Genomic DNA, 19703 nt, shown 5'->3' on the forward strand with positions numbered 1-19703 from the left:
CATGACTCCTTAATTCCTATTATACTCGACATCTTACAAAAAATTGCAATTGACTTACTTTTTCTATTGTATCGCCACAAAACTCTTTCAATTAGTAATGTGCTTTTGCAAAAGTTGACAAATCACTATTTCATGTTCTATTAAATAAATAGTGATGCCTTGGCTATTTCATAGTCTTATGTAAATCTAATGAATTTGTACATCTGTAAACTACAAAATAATGGAAATAAAAAATGATGACAAGTATTGTAGGTCTAATCACAAAAGATGATAGAAAGATCTTTTAGGACGTTTATGCACTATAAGTGAGACACGTGCTTAATAGATTGCTCAAGATAAATAAATTCTACCATATGCATAAGTGTTGAGATTTAATGAAGTTTGGGATCACCTTGTGGTATACTGGTGATTGGGTTGCACTATTAACGACACAACCAAGGTTCAAATCCTTGCTTGGCCTAAAAATAACGTTAATGTTGATTGGGCCCACTTTAGTTGTCATGCATGGTGGTTGATAGGTGTACGTGTATGGAGAATTAATAGAGATAGACCATGGTGTTTAGTCAAATGGAGATAAAAATGACCAACACTCAAGATCATCACTGGGCTAGGAGTGATCGTGAATCCTATATCAGGCCCACGTTGGATGTATTGGTTGTGCCCCTCAAGCTTGGTGTCCTTGTTGGGCTTATGTGCTTGCAAGACTTGGGTGTTGGATTCAAGGATGAGGTCCCCCTAGTTTGTAGCTCCAATCAAAAGCAAAATATTACCAATAAAAAAAAAGATGTAATGAAGTAGGATTATAAGTTGATCTCTAATTAATAATTTTATTTATTTATATGTGTAATAAATAATATAGAATGCATTTAATAGGGACTGTGAATTTGGTAATTGAAAGGCATGTACATCACTTCCCTAAATTACATATATTTTCATTAAGGTCCTTTTTCATGCTCATCTTTCATATATGATCATGATGCTTAGATCTTAAGACTACTTAGAGGTCAAGTTAATTATAGAAATTGTGTTATCAAATTGGACCATATTTTATTGTAGATCCTTTTATTATGATTTTATATTAAGGCTGACAAATGCTCTTTGGAACAACTTGGTGGTTTTAAGATGTCATGCAAAAAACATAAGTATTCCCTATATTGGCCCAAAGAAGCTCTTGCATGAATATCTTTGAATAAAACCATGTTTCAAATGTGAGTCATTTCTTTAAAAATTGGCGAGTAGTAGGGCTTCTTGCATAAGGGGCTTTGACAAGGTGCATAGTTATGGCAAAGGATAGGTGTACATTTTGTTATAAGAAAATTGTAACAAATATATCAATAAGTTAACAATTTACTAGTTATTGTAACTTTGGAAATTATATAATGGATTTTTGGGGTTTGACCATGGCCCAAATTATTGCTACTCTATATAGAACTTAAGGCGACACAAGCTACAACCGAAGGTTTTCTTCTCGATTATTTCCTACCAATATGTTCCCCTAAACCAACATTGTAATATTTTCAATACTAATAAATAAAGTAATTCAGCTATAGCTCATTATCTATCACTAACCAAAAAAAATATCAATGACCTAAATAACATGACCTTTAATGGAATCATTTTCAACTTGTTAACTATTATGAACTTCTTCAAATGACCTTGGCCATCTGTTTATCATGCTTTAAGGTTCCCAAATCATTTGAAAAAATGGAGATATCTTTGTTTTACTAAGATTGTGGTTGTAACTTCTTCTTTATGCATGATTTTTACAATCTCCTAGTGCTCCTTTTGAATACATTAAACGTTCAATTCACTTGACCAATTCATTTCTTATCACCATAGAGTATGCCATTATTATGCAGTGACGCTTAATTACTATCAAAATGTGATTTATCCTTGGTAGAAGGAAATGTGAAATCTAATGACTATGAGATTTCTAGACTCAACTTGGAACAAACACTTAGCCCGTTGATTTAGGAAGGACTAATGCTCAATAATCTTGCAAGAATATTTTAGTGTACTGTAAGTCTAGATGAATCTTTTGGGCCTTCTCATCTTATCACAATGTCTTCAAAGCCTTCTAAAGCTCTATGGAGTTCTGAGGATGTTAGTAGTGTGCAGCAATTTGGATCACACTGAATAATAATAATAAGCCAAATTATATTTTGTACTAAATAAGATTTAAAGAGTTTCACTTATTACTCAAATCCACTTCATCACCTATTTATTAAGAATACATAGAAGATTTTATTGAGTTAAAAGATGAGGCAATTTATGGCCTGATCATAACTCAATGTTATCTCACACAATGTGAATAAGGCTGATGCTAGAGCACACTATTGTTTCAGCATATTGTATGTGATGACAATCGCTAATGGTAGGGAGTTGGGCTTGAGAAAGAGTCCACATATATATACGTGAAGGCTTTTTTGATATTATTTCTCTTTGGTTTTTGACTAGTGTAGGGATGCTTGTGCACATGTAGAGAGAAACTCATGTTTGCAACACTCGGTAATGTTTGGTAGCATAGGAGAGTCCTTGGCATATTGACCTTTGTTTAAGCTTATTTCTATGTGACGCGTGATGTAGTTGTATCTTTTCCGTTAGGCATATTGTTATGTTGTGTGGGGCATTACATCGATTATTACAGTCCATGTTGCAACATTGGGGAATTTGGTTGATGTTTTTGATCATGTGATTGGTATGTCCTTGACGTGTATTTTTTCAAGTGCTTCCAATTGCAAGATAGTTTGAGGTCTTGCTTTGCATGTCTCAGCGTGATGTTTTGGAGGCTCTGTATATCAACCCGTGTTTATGTTTGTGTAAGAGAAAGCCTTTTGTTCCTTGAAATACTCAATAGGATTGGAATGATGACCTTAGTCAAGAATGTGCTGAGGTTAAGAGTGACTAGTCTAATGTGTTCTCTAGTTGTGTGCAGGCTTTTATAAGGTCTTAATGTATTATGCAGATTGCAGGTAACATGTGTGTTACCTGTTTATATTTTGTATGGAACTGTTAATAAGGCTTCTATCATATTCCAAGAAACAAAAAGACAAGTATTTTTTTAGTTGGTTTGTATTGCATATTGAAAAATAATTTGCTTATTGCATTTCTACAATTATTATTTTTATAACCGGGAAACTTTTGTATATGATATATAGCAACGGCTTTACTTTACATATTCTATTTGTGCTCTTCAAATATACAAATCAAAGTTCAACACAAAGCCCCAAGCATGCACTTTTCCATATTACATCCAATGCCCATGAACATCGTTAGAGCTAATTGGAATACAAATAGTCCATGCAGAGCTGCTTATAGGTTCGATATTAAATGTTGTTATTGCATTAATCACAGGCAGTGTCCAGTAAGCCACTCCCACGAAGTTGTGAAATAGTGCAGGCAGCATAAAACAAAATACCTTACACTAGTTGTAGTATTATGTAAATAAATGTAGTGAATTTTTGTTAATATATACAACTGGTTATATTGTTTGCTCTTTATGCCTATGCGCTCTATTATACATTATGTTTTTTAAGTTTCTCAAGTATTGCAATTATCTCTCTACTGCAGTAGCGCCGTAGTATACATGTTAATCCCAACCACTCCAAATGTAGTCTCATGGAAAACGTTGGATCTAGATCAGTTTAAGGCAAAATGTCATATAGACAAGAGGTAGAAGATTGAAGGTCAATTATGTTTTCTCCAATGGTTGACTCTACCTCACAAATGTGGATCTCTTTTACTCTCTGTTTATATACCTATTTCTTTTAATTGAATACCTTTTAAAATGAACTATATTTTAACATAGCATGAATTGATACCCAAAGAAAGATGTTGCAGCTATAATAGCATGAGTTGCTATGTAGCTCAAAGTGCGTCTGATTTATGAAGCAATGTGGATCACTATGAATTAAGTTGCAGAGCTAAGATGCCTGCTTACAATAATATTGAAGAAAAAGATTCATAAATCAGTTGATTCATAGTCCACCACACTGCTCCAACCCAGTTTGATCTACATGGCAGCTTATGCAATTAGCTGCAATGAATATACACAAAGCATAGGCCAGTAACCATGCCTCCACTGATACTAGAAAAAGCCATCTCTCTATATTAAACAACCCATGGGTGTGCACCAACTCTATGGTCTTCACTCTTTGCAGAGAACAAGTCTCCTGGGTCACAGAAACGAATTTGACCTGTCTTCATGTTAGAGGACAAGTCTTCTGGGTCAGAAAAATTAATGACTTCAGCTCATTATGAGCTCACAACTCTCTATTAAACAGCCTATGGGCAGGCACCAAGTCAATGGTCTTGACTCTTCATGTTAGAGGAGAAGTCTTCTGGGTCAGATAACAACTTGACTTCAGCTCATTATGAGCTCACAAATATCTCTACTAAGCAGTCCATGGCCATGCGTCAACTCTATGATCTGGACTCTTAGTCATGTTAGAAGACAAGTCTTCTGGGTCAAAGAAAGAAATTTGACTTAAGCTCGTTGTGAGTTCACAACTCAATCAACTATTAGACAACTACATTACTCAATAATAGAGAGAGAAGTATGAACCATATGTCAATGGAGAGTTCAATTATACGAATCATTCTATGCAATCATTCAGGGGATCATAAAGCACTTTAGCTACTGTTTTCTATGAATGAATTAAATGGTCTTATTTTGGAGAGTGTGTAAAGTGAAGGTCACAAAAAAATTCTACAGTTATTTTTAAGATAAAATCATATTTTAAGTAAAACCTAAATAGCCTGCTCCTCCTTCAAGTCTTGCAAACTTGATGGCTTAATTTATTCAGTCGTCAATAACAATTTATGCTTGAGTAAATACAGTGCAGCATCTCCATACGTCCTCCAACTCCTGATGAGGAAACAAATCTGATGCTTAGAAGCAACAAAATATGAGCTACAAAAATGAACTTATTGCATGAGAAGGGGGACTTCTATCTTCAAAGAAGCTCACTGGTTAACATGATTCACAGAAGATGTTCTGATGCTTTGGAAAAAACTGGAATTACAGGAGGGTTTTTGGATAAATCACAGAGGCACTCATGAGGATTAGCATAAAAGTAATCCTCTTCTTTGGGTTTACTTGCTATTACTTTCCTCCATGCTGGTGCTCCTATTTGATTCTTGTGAATCTGTCTCACTCTCCATGCAAATTCATCCCATTGCAGCGAACCATTTCCATACATATCAATCAACTCAACTAGCTTCCTTCGATCAAGGGATATAGTTTTACGGAAACCAAGATATCTGAAATGCAACATAGCACAGAAATAAAATTTAAGCTCTAACACCAATGTTATATCCTTGTGTAGTAGCATCTGACTAAATGACATCTTTGAAATACTAAATCTTAAAGTGTGCCACAAACCTCCTATGTCCTTCCACAAGCTTTGCCATATTCCCATAATAAGTGGGAATAAAAACATCACTTGCAATTGATACCAAATAGTCTAAAGCTGCCATTTGCGATGAATGGTTCTGAAATGGTTTTAGATCGGCCGGACTCAACAAGGTTTCCTTACTTACCTGAAATCATATGGAAAAATTAAATAGGTAGATAACATACTTATGATAATAAGTTACTTTTAACATCAAGAAGATGTAGAAAAGATTAGGGTTATTACAATTTTGTTGTGTATGGCATGCAAAGGTGCCATTCTTCTTTCACCTTTGTATATTTTTCCAGCAGCGATATAAATTTGTGTATTATTTTGGAGATTTAAAGCCTTCAACACCAATGCAGTCTCCTCTGGTGTGAGTGGACAGAGACCTTCCAACCGCTTCTGTTCAGATAAGATTTCCTTCTCTTTCCACCAAGGATATTCATACCTGTGGTAAAAATGCAGTTTGTCAGTTATTGTACACCAAAGGAAAAGTCTATTTCTTGTTGGCGCAGCTTTACAAACCTCATTCTAGCTAACTCATTCGCTTCTGCATCTGTACAGCCCTGAGTACAACCAGAAAATGCAAGCATATCCATTTCGTATCGTAAATGAAGCACTACAAAGAATCCATTCCCTTGAAGAATGTTGATGAGTTTTTTCCCTATCTTCTCAATTTGAGGAGCAAATTTCAAAGCATTATAATTTACATAACACCGAAATTTTTGCATCTCCAGGGGAAGGCCATTATTTGCCAATCGTGCATCTGTCTTGTTAAAATGGACCACCTTATGTTTCCGAATCAAAGGCAGTATCTGCAAAATTGCACCTTTAAATGTGAGAAAATTCCTTAGAACTAGAATGACATGACTGCATTCTCAAGACGCTATAGATTTCTAGTCTTAGGTGACCCTCCGAGAAAGTTTTGAAATGCAAACACACCTGTTTGAAATAGTACTTTTCACTTGACCAGCTTATGGGTGACATTGAAATGAGCTTGCCATGTGTCCTCCTACTCACTTTTTTTGGCAGCTCCTTTACAATTCGAACTTCATCTCGTAGAGTAGTGATGAAGTGCTTGACATCAAAAATATCCCCAAACTCACTAGAATAGTCAAAATGTGTATGACTCAGTTACCATTGAATTCATCTTATTCCAGATACATAGAACAAAGCTTTAACATTGTTGACTGTTAAATTTGCATGTTAGTTCTGTGCATCAAGCATGCATACCTTGAATCAGCCCAAAATGAGGTCTTATCCAGCTCTGGAACAACCAATGTCAAATTCAAGAACTTTGCTATGGTAACCATGTCACAGATCTGCCAGGAAGGCTCCAGTCATGTAATTGGACTTAATGAAAAGTTGTGTGTTTAACGGAAAAAAGTTAATGAATGAGAACATGCCACTTCAAAGTTCAATTGCTTTAAGGATAATATTCCTAAGCAAGAAGCACCTTTCCAGTATTTTAGCAATGATGAAAAGTTTGTCTTTGAGGCGAAAGACATTGAATCAAAATTAACTGTAAACAAGAATGAAACAATCAGTTCCATTAAGGGCCAAAATAATTTTAGCATACCGCAGCTCGCATCTGATTCAAGCCTCCATTGCAAGACAACTTCAAATAGCCATTGCTCTTGTACATTCCTGCAAATTTATGCAGCACGTTATTAGAAAGAAAAATATGCTGAAATTCGATAGATTTACATAGCCTCCACTAAAATGTTTTGTCCTAGTCCACACTTCTAGAATTAGAGACCCTTAGAGGTCGTAAGTAATATATGTATCACCATGCAATAAGTGCAAATACAATCATTTAGAACTCTATTTGCGGAGCTCAAAAACCACCCCATATGAAACAGAGAGATTGATCTAGATGCTAAACTTCTCTGTAACCAAGTAATCCTCTTATAATTTTATCTACCTAATAAAGAAAATGCATACAATGTGGATGTTTCAACCAAACTAGGGGCATAATATAGCTCTTGCATTTGTGAAACTTAAGGACATAGGAAGCAACAAAAAAATGATTTACAAACTGAGTTGACTTGAGTTTTTCATTAAGAGGTCACAAATGGTAAATGGTGCCAAATGAACCAACTCCTTAGCTAATTTGACAGTAGTCCATATATTTCCTCTGGTTCAACATTTACCCACAGGTAGGATATGAGAGTTCAAGGCAAGCTTACTAAGAAAGCTCTAGCATACTCATCAATCACCTGTAGCAAGAATCACCAGACCCCTGTGAACAGTAAACGGTCCATAGTCTCAATTTCGAATACCCTGCAATAATCTTTGCTCCACTTGATAGGATGTCGGCTCAAAAGAAATTACAAGGTTTCATGCAATTCAAAGATAATTTTAGCAATGGAGGAAAAGATGTCTGCAATATGCATTACAGCATTTTTAGTTGTGATTTTTCAAGCATCCAGGACAAACCATCATATTCAATTGATGAGCATCATATTCTTCCCATGAGACATGCAGAGGATATGAAAAAATTAAATTAATCACCACCTGAGGCAAAAAATTTAAAGGTGTCATGGCTCTGCAAAGAATGGGAAATTACATCACAGGGCTTTCTACGAATGACAGCCTCCCTGTTATGGAAATGCACAATATAGCAGATGCATACAATTTATTATGAGCTATCTGGCTAATACTTCCCCAAATTGGTAGAAAGTAGACTCGGCAGCTGGCAATATTCTGAAATGTTGACCACTTTTCCGGTAGACTGCATAAAACAGTTACATTTTCGGTTTTTCAGAACATGCATACATTTTGGGTAAATCCTATGTTCTTTGGAACTAATTCATACTTGTTTTTAATAGTCCATCCCTACAAATTCCCCGGAATTTAGGCTTTAGAAAATAATGAATAAGAAACATGCCCTAAATTTTTACCACTCTATTTTCAAAGAGGTGAAGTTGGAAAGGAATTGGAGCACTGTATGCCACCAAAATTCTTGCACAGGAAAAAATTAGCCAGAACAGCTTTTCAAATCAGAGGCACTAAACCCTCTTCTTAAACCAAAAACGAACAACTGAAACAAATAGCTGTAAAACAGCACTCTTCCGCACGCAAAAACATAATACCGGCTCTTCCTTGTCCTCGATAGAATTCAATAAATATCAAAACATTGCTTAAACGAAGAACTGATATTACACAAGGGGAAAAATATGAAAGATGAGACGGGGCCTAAAAGCATACGTCTGGCCGTTTCTTATCCCAGACAAAATTCAGTAATAAATATCAAAACATTGCTTAAACGAATGGATAATTGATCTTAAAGAAAACATACTACTTACTTTTCACGGGGAGATTTATGTCTGAAGATTCGTTGAAGCCTATAAAGTGATTGGGAGGAGCGAAGCAGGGCGGACATTTGTGAAGAAATTGGGGGTTGAACTGCATAAGACATGTCCATAGCAGAATACTTGTACAAAGTCTTACCACCCATGATTTCATACGACCCCTTGCAAAATTTGCAGCCATTGTCGCCATTCCAGCCCTTCATGTTTGATTCATAACAGAAAACATGTTTTCTGAAAAGGATTAGAGCCAAAACTTATAAACGAATTGACGATAATTTCCTTTCTTCTTCTTTTCAAATGGAGATGGGATCTGATAAAGAGAACCATTCAAAGGCATTAGGTGAGTATGGCCTGCCCCTGGTTCATTTGTGTGCGTATGAAGCGAAAGAAACGATGACAGTTTTCTCATCATTAGAAAACTTTAATGAAACTGTCAATGCGATTTCAGGTTGTACAGGCAACGACTAAATTTGAAATTCTACGGCCCCACTTGAATTTGTAACTTAATTTGTTGATTTGTTAAGATAATTTGGTATTAAGACATTGTTTTAGGAAGAGCGTCTTTGTCTGTTTTGTTTGGGGTAGGAAGAAATGTTTGACCATTCTAAGAGATGAATTAGTTGGTATACACGTTTTCTAGGAACCTCAGACTAATTAAAGAGGTAAAATAAATATTATAAAAAATCCATAAACTTGTGGAATAATTCTACACCCTTTTTTCAAAATGTAATTCATTAATATATTTATTTATAAAAATAAGGTTGTTTTATGCTCATATGTCATGAGGTGATGCAAGAGAACATGAGGAACAAAAATATTATTATCATATTTAAAAATTAGTTTATATTATTTATAGAATAAATATTACATTTGTAAGTGTAATTAGAATCTATGCATGTATCTATCTAAAAATAATCACTATGTGATGTTAGTTTATTTGGTTAAACTATTTGTTAGTAGTTTTATAAAATTAGATTTCAAATAAAAATTGTATGCAATTAAGTATCATTCATTTATAACTGTTACTTTTTATTATTTTATTGCATAAAATAAGATGTTAGTCAATATATAAGATGACATTGTTGTATCTTTAATAAAGTTAATAGTAAATGATCTATTATTAATATTCCTTTTAAAATTTACTTCAAGAGTAAGATTGATCAAATAGTAATATTTTTCATGTTATGAGAATCTCAATCAAGATACAAATAGAAGAAGAAAATATTGTAGTACTAAAAATTTTATCCAAAGATATATTAGATGATGTACTTGCACTCCAAACTTTATATGGAATGCACTATAGGCTCTTTGGAATGAGCGTATGCCTTAAATATTTGAAAAATTTCCATCACATTAATCAAAAAACTATAATTTTAACTAATTTTAATAGGTTAAGAAATTTTGAATTCAAAATAAAATCAAAACTATGAATCACTCTCTCTAGCTAAACATGCTTATTCATAAATTTAAGAACAAGGAACATTAATATAGTTTATATGATGCTTGTATTTACAAGGAGGTGAAGAAACAAATAAATTGTACCATGAATATTGTAAGCATTCAAAATTGGCTAAGCCATCTCTTCGGCATCTTTCATCCATCAATCATTTATATTGATTTTTGACCAAAAACAACCTTTTGTATCAATAAAGTTTGTTATTTCACTAATAATATAAAAGTGGATACATCATGTTTTTAGAATATATCACCCCCCCCTCCCCCCTAGACGTACACATTAATATCACTTACAAGCCACATCATATGTTGAGTCAGAATAAATAACCCCCCAAATCTCCCACTTCAATATTGTTATACATATACAATGTTCTCTCGACTGTAAATAGTTGACATTAACATTCTGAGTAGAAAAAAATGAAAAAAGAAGTCCATGTGCATTCACAAGCAGTTTTATACATTTGTAGCTACTTGATGTGATGAAGGGGTCTCCCCTTAATACCACAATCACATAGTAGAAATAAACAAACAATAATATTTTGCAAGAATAGAAAATGGGCTTCTTATTATCTCCAAAAGTATGAAATTATAAATTTCAGAATTACCGCATGGGTGTTTTCCTTACAATATTAATAATGGCTTGCACCCAAGAGGAGTGTTGGAGCTCAGGGAATTACCCTATGAGTTTAGAGTTAGTACGGATTATGAGGAGTTAGCAAAACTGATCAAACAAGTTCAAGAATAGGTCAAAATTACCCTACAATAAAACATAGAGAAATACAAACAACATATAGGTCTAAAAAGGAGAGAAGTACATTTCTAAATTGGTGACAAATTTTAGGCTTATCTCATAAAAATGAAGAATTCCTAAAGCAAACACTATAAGTTGCAAATGAAGAAGATTGGCCCCTATACCATTCTCCAAAATTTTGAGGAAAATCCCTATGAGATATCCCTTACCTCCTTCAATTGCAACATCTCTTAATTTTCAATGTATCTGACTTAACACCTTGTAAAATTATAGATGATACCAATGAACTTGTGCATGTTAATGAAGATGCAAAAGAATGGATGAAGGATTTACCACCTTTCCAACCACTCCAACTAGAAAATATTTTGGGCTCCAAGATTGTCAAATAAACCAGGAAGAACACATAGTACTAGGTAAACTAGAAATGGTTGCTAGATATTGAGTACACTTGGATGGATGAGACAACACTTTAATAAAACATAGATAATTTTTTTAAAGTCTCAAGTCAAGTGGGACTTTAGTTTATTTTTCTTGAGGAGTATGGTGCAAGAGCACTAACTCATCACCCTAACAATGTAATAAGATCTAGTTTCATGTTTTGCACAATAATGATCTATTGTAAGGTCATTCAAGTTAAGTAGCACATATATAAGCACTCATGTCAAATTTGGTCAACAAACCATAAAATTACACAATTTGAGTCTAGGTATCCAATTAGGTTTTTTTTTCATCATTTCAAGTTGGAGAGTTTCTAAAGTCAAATTGATTCAAAATTCACAATTTTGTAAAAAGTTATAGTTTTTGCAAAATTGTCGTACAAAAACTTTGTCAAGAAAGTTGCAAATCAAGTAAACAACTTCCTCCAATAGTCACTTATTTTAAAAATTACTTTGAGGAAGTTATCTAATGTCATTTTAACCATGAATCAATGAGAGAATTGACATATTGGTTGGAGCATATGTACTAGATTGGCTTCGACATTAATAGAAATTACCTTATTTGACTACAATTTTCATATTTTCATAGTTTCCATTTTCTCTTTGTGATTGGTCCAATTGGAAGTACTATTGAAATGGATGTTTTGTAAATAAGAATCACATTTCAATCAGTTTGAAGCCATTTGGTTAAGTTTAGAACAAGTTATTGAAGTTTAGGTGGTGATAGGTCTAAAACCCTCACTTTGTTAAGGGTTTGGGGTAAAAATTTAAATTCTAACAATAGGAATTTAACAAACACTAGTGGAATTTAACCTAGAGCCATGATTTCTCAAATTCCAAAATATCTAACCAAGAAATGTTGGTTTTCTACTAAAAATCCCACGGCCTAGGCTAGGCATCTCTATGTGATTGGCTATAGCAGTTAATAAATTTTCCTATATTAGAAGGAAAAGGGGAGTGAATCTTTTCGAAATATATTACATAGAGAGTCTTTGTTGAACAGAAAAATCCTATTCTAACCATTGGGTTAAGAGAACACATCCACTAGTGTACACTTGTAGTTCATTTGTGACCTAGTATGAGTATTAGCCCTATCAACACAAATGTGATTTTCCTATCAAATCTCCACTTCAAGTTCTATAGGTTTGGGATCTAGTAGAACTCTAAAAAGGTTGTTTGGATAAAGGAATGTTTTGATATGTTGTTTGTAACATTTGGAAGTTAAGGGGAAAAAACTCAATAGGTTGAACTAATTCAATTAGGTATATCCTTCTAGGTTTGTTTGTGAAAATAAGAAGATCATTATTGGATAATGGGTTTGATGACTTAAACTTGTTGTCTTGGTGATGAGAAAGGCCTCTAGATTCACTCATATCCTTGAAAGGTTCCATAAGTCTGATTTGCATGTTTGGAGCAAGATCTAGGGATCTTGTAACATAATCAAACCTTGCATTTTGAGAACTAGTCAAAGGAGTTGAATAGATTATTGAATGGATCTGGTCATAAAATGTATGCTCAATGCATTTGACTAGTTAAAAAGGAGAATTAATACCTAGGTTGGGAGAATAATAGAGTTTATTTGCTTGCCCTTTGGAAGTGGCCAAGCTCACACATCCCTTGTTGCACTCTACATTAGTGTTGAGGTGAAGACCTTAGAATCTATTAGCTTATTGATTTAGACCCTTATATTGAATATGGTGAATCTAGTAATGAATTTTGCTAAGAATGGTGAATCAAGACTACTAAGGAATCTCATGAATTAGTACTCCATGGTGTAAGATATATTCTTGATGAACACGAGATTGCATCTACATGTATTCGACATAATAATGTGTGGTAAGGCATCCTAATGGGTCATAAGGTGTCCTAAAGGGTTAGAATGGGTCCTAAGGGGTCATAATATGTTCTAATAGGACCACTTACATCATAGTAGTTCTCTAAAGGGACTAGAGTTTTCACATGTCACTATCCCATCTATATTGATGGAGGGTGTTAACACATGCCTCTAGCTAGACTAGAGGTGTCACATGTCACTATACCTTTTGTTGTGATAGAGGGTGTTAATGTGAAGACCTTATAATCGATTACCTCATTAAGTTAGATCCTTATAATGATTATGTAAAATCTAGTTATGAATTTTGTTAAGAATGCAACTACTAATAAACTACATGATATATTACTCCATCTTGCAAGGTATATTTTTTATTATCGTATAATTGCAATTACATGTATTCAATGTATTGATGTGTAGCAAGGGGTCCTAATGTGTCCTAAAGGGTTGAAATGGCTCCTAAGGTGTCCTAATGGGTCTTAATAGGACCACCTACATCACACTAGGACTCTAGCTAGAGAAGAAATTTTCACATATCATTATTCCTTCTATTAGGAAGGAGGGTATTGAGGTGGAGACCTTGGAATATATTAGCTCATTAGCTCAAACCCTTATTCATCACACTCCACCTCTAGCTAGACTAAATTTAACTTATCTAACTATCCCCTTTGTTGTGAAGGAGGATGTTGAGGTGGAGAGCATAGAGTCTATTATCTTGCTAACTCGAACCGTTATACTAACTATGGTGAATATAGTTATGATTTTTCTTATGAATGAATCTTTTAAGAAGTTACATGATATACTAGTCCATGGTGCAATTTATGTTCTTGATGAATATGGGATTGTAGCTACATGCATTCAATATAATAATGTGTTGTAGGGGGTCCTAATGGGACTTAAGGTGCGCCTTTCTCACTCTTTCTCTCCCCTTCTCTTAATCCTTTTTGTATGTTATGTTTAATGCATTACCTTTTAAGTTTCTGCTTAATACAACCTCAAAAAAACATTCACCTTTAAATATCACACAAATACACACACAATAACTTGTGTGCACTATTCTACATATACACTTTTAAATGCATTGGAATCCACCAACCTAAGGCATGTATTTTCCTTGGAGATCCAACCCAAAGGATTGGAATTATTTAAATAGGTGATAAAAACATTTACATCTATTTTGAGAGTCCTCTTTCAGGTTTACTCATATTTCAATAATGATGATATATGATAACATGATATTCTAGATTTCTTTGTTAACTATCTAGTCATATAGATTATTTTGAATTCTAATTATTTTAATCCATTAATCTCTATAAAAAAAATTAATGTATGTTTGATTTTTGTCAAAAACCAATGTGTAGCATTTTGGGATTAGATTTTATGTTTTTTCATCAAATTTTGCGATAACATAGTTTTTTAGAAACTGTTTTCCATTCTATGCACTTGATTTTTTATTTTTATTTTGAGTAGTTTTCAATGATTTCTAGGGGCACACAAAAAATTTATTGTTTTAAGATCTGTCCACTAACAAAATTTGTTAAATTCAAACATAGATTAAAATCTCCAAACATTATAATTTTATCAAATATTTTATGTGATGTTTATTAAATTATTTTTAAAAGTATATTATGTTTATAATTAAATTTAAAATTTTGACATGCAGATTATTGTCAAATTTAACCTAAAAAGATAAAAGTTAACATTAACAGACTCACACCATCCCATTCCACCCATTGTGCCATTGTAGAATGCCTATCTGCATTAATAATGCTTCTAAGAAATATAAACATTCTTAATCATTAAATATATATAAAAATAACACAAAAAATTGTGTGGAGAAAATTATGGAAGTATAAATCTACCACTAATATATGAATGATAAACACTCAAAAAAGAGTAACACTTTTAAGAAAGTTATTTTTTTCTTGTGATAGTGGAAGCCTATCAATTTATCATTATTGTTAAGATTAATTATTATTATGTATTAATCTCCAATAGATTCCAATCCAAGATGCCTTGTAAACTCTTACTTAAAAAATACTATTTTTTAATAAACAAATATAGATACAAATAAATTATTACTTGAATTACAATCCAAAATATATCATAACACAAATAGTGTTAGTGTCTCCTTTTGAAATAAAATATTATACTATTTCACTTAAAACAATTAAATAAATTTCAAAAAACACTGTACAATAAGAAACATGAATTCCAAAGAAAAATATATTCTCCTTTTTTATGTGAAAACTCCAATTCCCCATATTCATGAAGAGCGTGCATAGAAATAGTATACAACTAGCACTGGATAAAATAAACCCCACCATTTTAAGAACTAGCTTATATATACCTCTATATATATTACGCCGAGAGTAATCGTTCTCGAGGCACCTATTTTTATTTAATCCCAAAGTTATTCTAATCGAAGTTGGGATTAATGAAAATAAAAATAGGCGCCTCGAGAACGATTACTCTTGGCGTAATATATATAGAGGTATATATAAGCTAGTGGCAGTCGCGATGCAATAGGAAAAATATTTACTTTTTATTTTTTATTTTGATAAGGTTACTATAAAATTGTTAATTAATTTTTAATTAGAGTTGTATGAACTTACTATAAAATTATGCTTCAAAATATTTTTTAAAATTTAATATAAAGAGTTTAATATAGATTAAAAATTTATTTTTTATTTTTGGGATATTGTAATGTAAAATGTTATAGTCATACATAGATATATGGTTAGGGACAAAGTTACCATTATAGTTAATGTTAACCTTAGGGATAGAATTAGGGTTAGGGTTAGCATTAGAGTTAGGGTTGGAGTTAGGGTTAGGGTTTGAACTATGGTTAAGGTTAGGGATAGAGTTATGGTTATGGTTATTGTTAGAGTTATGGTTAAGGTTTAGATTAGAGTTATGTTTATGGTTAAGGTTAGGGTTAATGTTATGGTCATGGTTAAGGTTAGGGTTAGAGTTATGGTTATGGTTATGATTAGGGTTAGTGTTAGGGTTATAGTAAGGCTAACGTTAGGGTTAGGGTTAAGGTTAGAGTTTAAAGGGTTAGGGTTTGAGTTAGGATCAAAATTAAGGTTAGGGTTAAGGTTAGAGTCCAATTATGGTAGAGTCAAATCCAAAGTTAGAGTTATGCTCATAGTTAAGGCTAGGGTTAGACTTATGCTTATAGTTAGGGTTAGGGATAGGGTTAGAATCCAATTATGGTAAAGTTAGAATTAGGGTTAGAGTTAGGGGTAGAGTTATGCTTATGGTTAATGTTAGGTTTAGAGTAATGCTCATGGTTAAGGTTAGGGTTAGAGTCATCATTATGGTTATGGTTAGGGTTATAGTGGGGATAGGGTTAGGGTTAGGGTTTGAGTCAAATATATCTTTTAATTTAATATAAGGAATTTAATTTAGATAAATTTTTATTTTTTTTGGATATTGTAATGTAAAATGTTATAGTCATACGTAGATGTATGGTTAGGGACAAAGTTAACATTACAGTTAATGTTAACCTTAGGGATAGAATTAGGGTTAGGGTTGGAGTTAGGATTAGGGTTTGAGCTATGGTTAAGGTCAAGGATAGAATTATGGTTATGGTTATCGTTAGAGTTATGGTTAAGGTTCAGATTAGAGTTATGTTTATGGTTAAGGTTAGGGTTAGAGTTATGGTCATGGTTAAGGTCAGGGTTAGAGTTATGGTTATGGTTATGATTAGGGTTAGGGTTATAGTAAGGCTAGGGTTAGGGTTAGGGTTAAAGTTTGAATCAAGGTTAAGGTTAGAGTTAGGGTTAGGGTTTGAGTTAGGATCAAAATTAAGGTTAGGGTTAGGGTTAGTGTCCAATTATGGTAGAGTCAGATCTAGAGTTAGAGTTATGCTCATGGTTAAGGCTAGGGTTAGAGTTATGCTTATAGTTAGGGTTAGGGATAGGATTAGAGTCCAATTATGGTAGAGTTAGAATTAGGGTTAGAGTTAGGCGTAGAGTTATGTTTATGGTTAAGGTTAGGGTTAGAGTAATGCTCATGGTTAAGGTTAGGGTTACGGTTAAGGTTTGAGTCAAATATTATTTTAAATTTAATATAAGGAGTTTAATTTAGATAAAAATATATTTTTTATTTTTGGGATATTGTAATGTAAAATGTTATAGTCATACGTAGATATATGGTTAGGGACAAAGTTAGGGTAAGGGTTTGAGCTAGGGTTAAGGTTAGGGTTAGGGTTAGATTCTAATTATGGTAGAGTTAGATTTATGGTTAGAGTTAGGGGTAGGGTTAAGGTTAGTGTTAGGATTAGAATTAGGGTTAAGATTAGGATTAGAGTTAGGGTTAGGGTTAGGGTTATAGATAGGGTTAGGGTTAGGGTTAGGGTAAGGTTTTGGGTTAGGGTTAGGGCTAGGGTTAGGTTTAGGTTTAGAGTATGAGTTAGGGTTAGAGTTTGAGTTAGGGTTAGGGTTATAGTTTGAGTTAGGGGTAGACAGAGCATTATAATTTGGGTTAGGATTAGGGTTAGGTTTAGGGTTTGAGTTTGAGTTATGGTTAGAGTTAGGGTTAGAGCTAGAGCTAGAGTTAGAGTTAGGGTTAGAATTAGGGTTAGGTTTAGGGTTTGAGTTACCAATAGAGTTAATTTTACAGTTGGGTTAATGTTAGAGTTAGGGTTAGGGTTAGAGTTTTGAGTCAAGGTTAAGGTTAGAGTTAGGGTTAGGGTTAAAATTAAAATCCAATTATGGTAGAGTTAGATTTGCAGTTAGAGTTATGGGTAGGGGTAGGGTTACGCTTACAGTTAGGGTTAGAGTTAGATTTAGGGTTAGGGTTAGGGTTAGGGTTAGGTTTATATTTAAGTTAGGGTTATATATAAAGAGAGTTATATCAATGTTAAGGTTAGGGTAAGGGGATTGAGTCAGGGTTAAGGTTAGAGTTAGGGTTAAGGTTAGGGTTTCAGTCAGGATTAAAGTTAGGGTTAGGGTTAGAGTCTAATTATGGTAGAGCTAGATTTACAGCAAGAGTTAGATTTAGGGTTAGAGTTAGGGGTAGGGTTAGGGTTAGGGGTAGGGTTAGAGATAGGGGTAGACAAAGGGTTAGGCTTAGGCTTAGGGTTAGGGTTAGGGTCAAGGTTAGGGTTAGGTTTAGGGTTAGAATATGAGTTAGGGTTAGAGTTTGAGTTATAGTTAGGGCTATAGTTTGAGTTAGGGGTAGACAGAGTATTAGAATTGTAGCTAGGATTAGGGTTAGGTTTTGGGTTATGGTTATGGTTACGGTTAAGGTTAGAGTTAGGTTTAGGGTTACAGTTATAGTTAGGGTTAAAGTCCAATTATGGTAGAGTTAGATTCAGGGTTACAGTTAGTGGTAGGGATAGGGTTACAGTTATAGTTAGGGTTAGGGTTAGGGTTAGAGTTAGAGAAAGGGTTATATTTAGAAGTTTTCTTATGGTCACAGTTATAGTTAGGAGGGGAGTAAGGGTTGGGATTTTAGATTATATTTATTATTATATAAGGTGCCCTATATAATAATATGTATATTCTCACGCTCATGGATAAGGTTAGGGAAAGAAGTAGGACCATGGTTATTAGTGTTACATTTAGAATTTCATTTAGGAGGGCATTGTGTGCTATTTTTTCCCCCTATTCAACCCATCACTGATGTTTGATCTGAGAGACCTTAAATGGGATAGGTTCTTTGTAGAGGGTTAACATCGCTAAAGTTGGCGGCTAACATTTTGTGTTGGCTCAATTTCTTCATTGACCACACTGGATCATTTTTTCTTGGTCAGGTTGATTCATGTTGCGAGATTCGATAACTCTTATTTCTTGGTGAGCTATCTTCCCATCTTCCCAAAAGTGCAAGATGTTGCCATGCATTCCCATTCTAACGTTTCTTTATACGCTAGTGTCTTCGAAACACTCTAAAGCCTAGAATTGCACAAGATGTTGCCATGCATCTCCATTCTAATGCATCGTCATGCTACATTGTTTCTTCAATTCTCTAAAGCCCAGAATTGCATCATGCTACTAGGCATTGCCTTTCCAACATTTCCTCACTCCACAATGCTTTCATGAGTCTTTGAGACCCAAAATTGTGCCACATGGAGGGGATTCACACCTTTTGTGCTATCTGCTTCGTTCGTTGGGAGGAATCTCTTCACTACATCTTAGTCATCCATTGGAAATAAAACTAATCTTGATCGACGAATGTGACTTAATCCTTCATTGTGACTTAAGCCTTACTATAACCCTAACCCTAATCATAACCATAACCATAACTCTAACCCTAACCTTAACCATGACCATAACTCTAACCCTAACCTTAACCATAAACATAACTCTAATCTGAACCTTAACCATAACTCTAACGATAACCATAACCATAATTCTATCCTTGACCTTAACCATAGCTCAAACCCTAATCCTAACTCCAACCCTAACCCTAATTCTATCCCTAAGGTTAACATTAACTGTAATGTTAACTTTGTCCCTAACCATATATCTACGTATGACTACAACATTTTACATTACAATATCCAAAAAT

The 19703-nt window shown here is 33.7% G+C and overlaps 1 protein-coding gene across 1 annotated transcript; it reads right to left on the reverse strand.

Moving 5' to 3' along the window:
* Positions 1 to 4774: 4774 nt before the first annotated feature.
* Positions 4775 to 9133, reverse strand: LOC149540523 (rhamnogalacturonan I rhamnosyltransferase 1-like). Its single transcript, XM_089801608.1, has 8 exons — positions 8705 to 9133; positions 6976 to 7043; positions 6630 to 6718; positions 6339 to 6501; positions 5922 to 6211; positions 5640 to 5844; positions 5384 to 5541; positions 4775 to 5262 (listed from the first exon to the last, which is right to left on the reverse strand). The coding sequence occupies exons 1-8, from the start codon at positions 8898 to 8900 to the stop codon at positions 4983 to 4985; spliced, it is 1449 nt and encodes a 482-aa protein (XP_089657734.1). The 5' UTR covers positions 8901 to 9133; the 3' UTR covers positions 4775 to 4982.
* Between the last annotated feature and the right edge of the window lie 10570 nt (positions 9134 to 19703).

This window comes from Cupressus sempervirens, chromosome 9 (genome assembly GCF_028749045.1).
Source record: "Cupressus sempervirens isolate cs-2001-9-10 chromosome 9, ASM2874904v1, whole genome shotgun sequence".
Classification (NCBI taxonomy): Eukaryota; Viridiplantae; Streptophyta; class Pinopsida; order Cupressales; family Cupressaceae; genus Cupressus; species Cupressus sempervirens.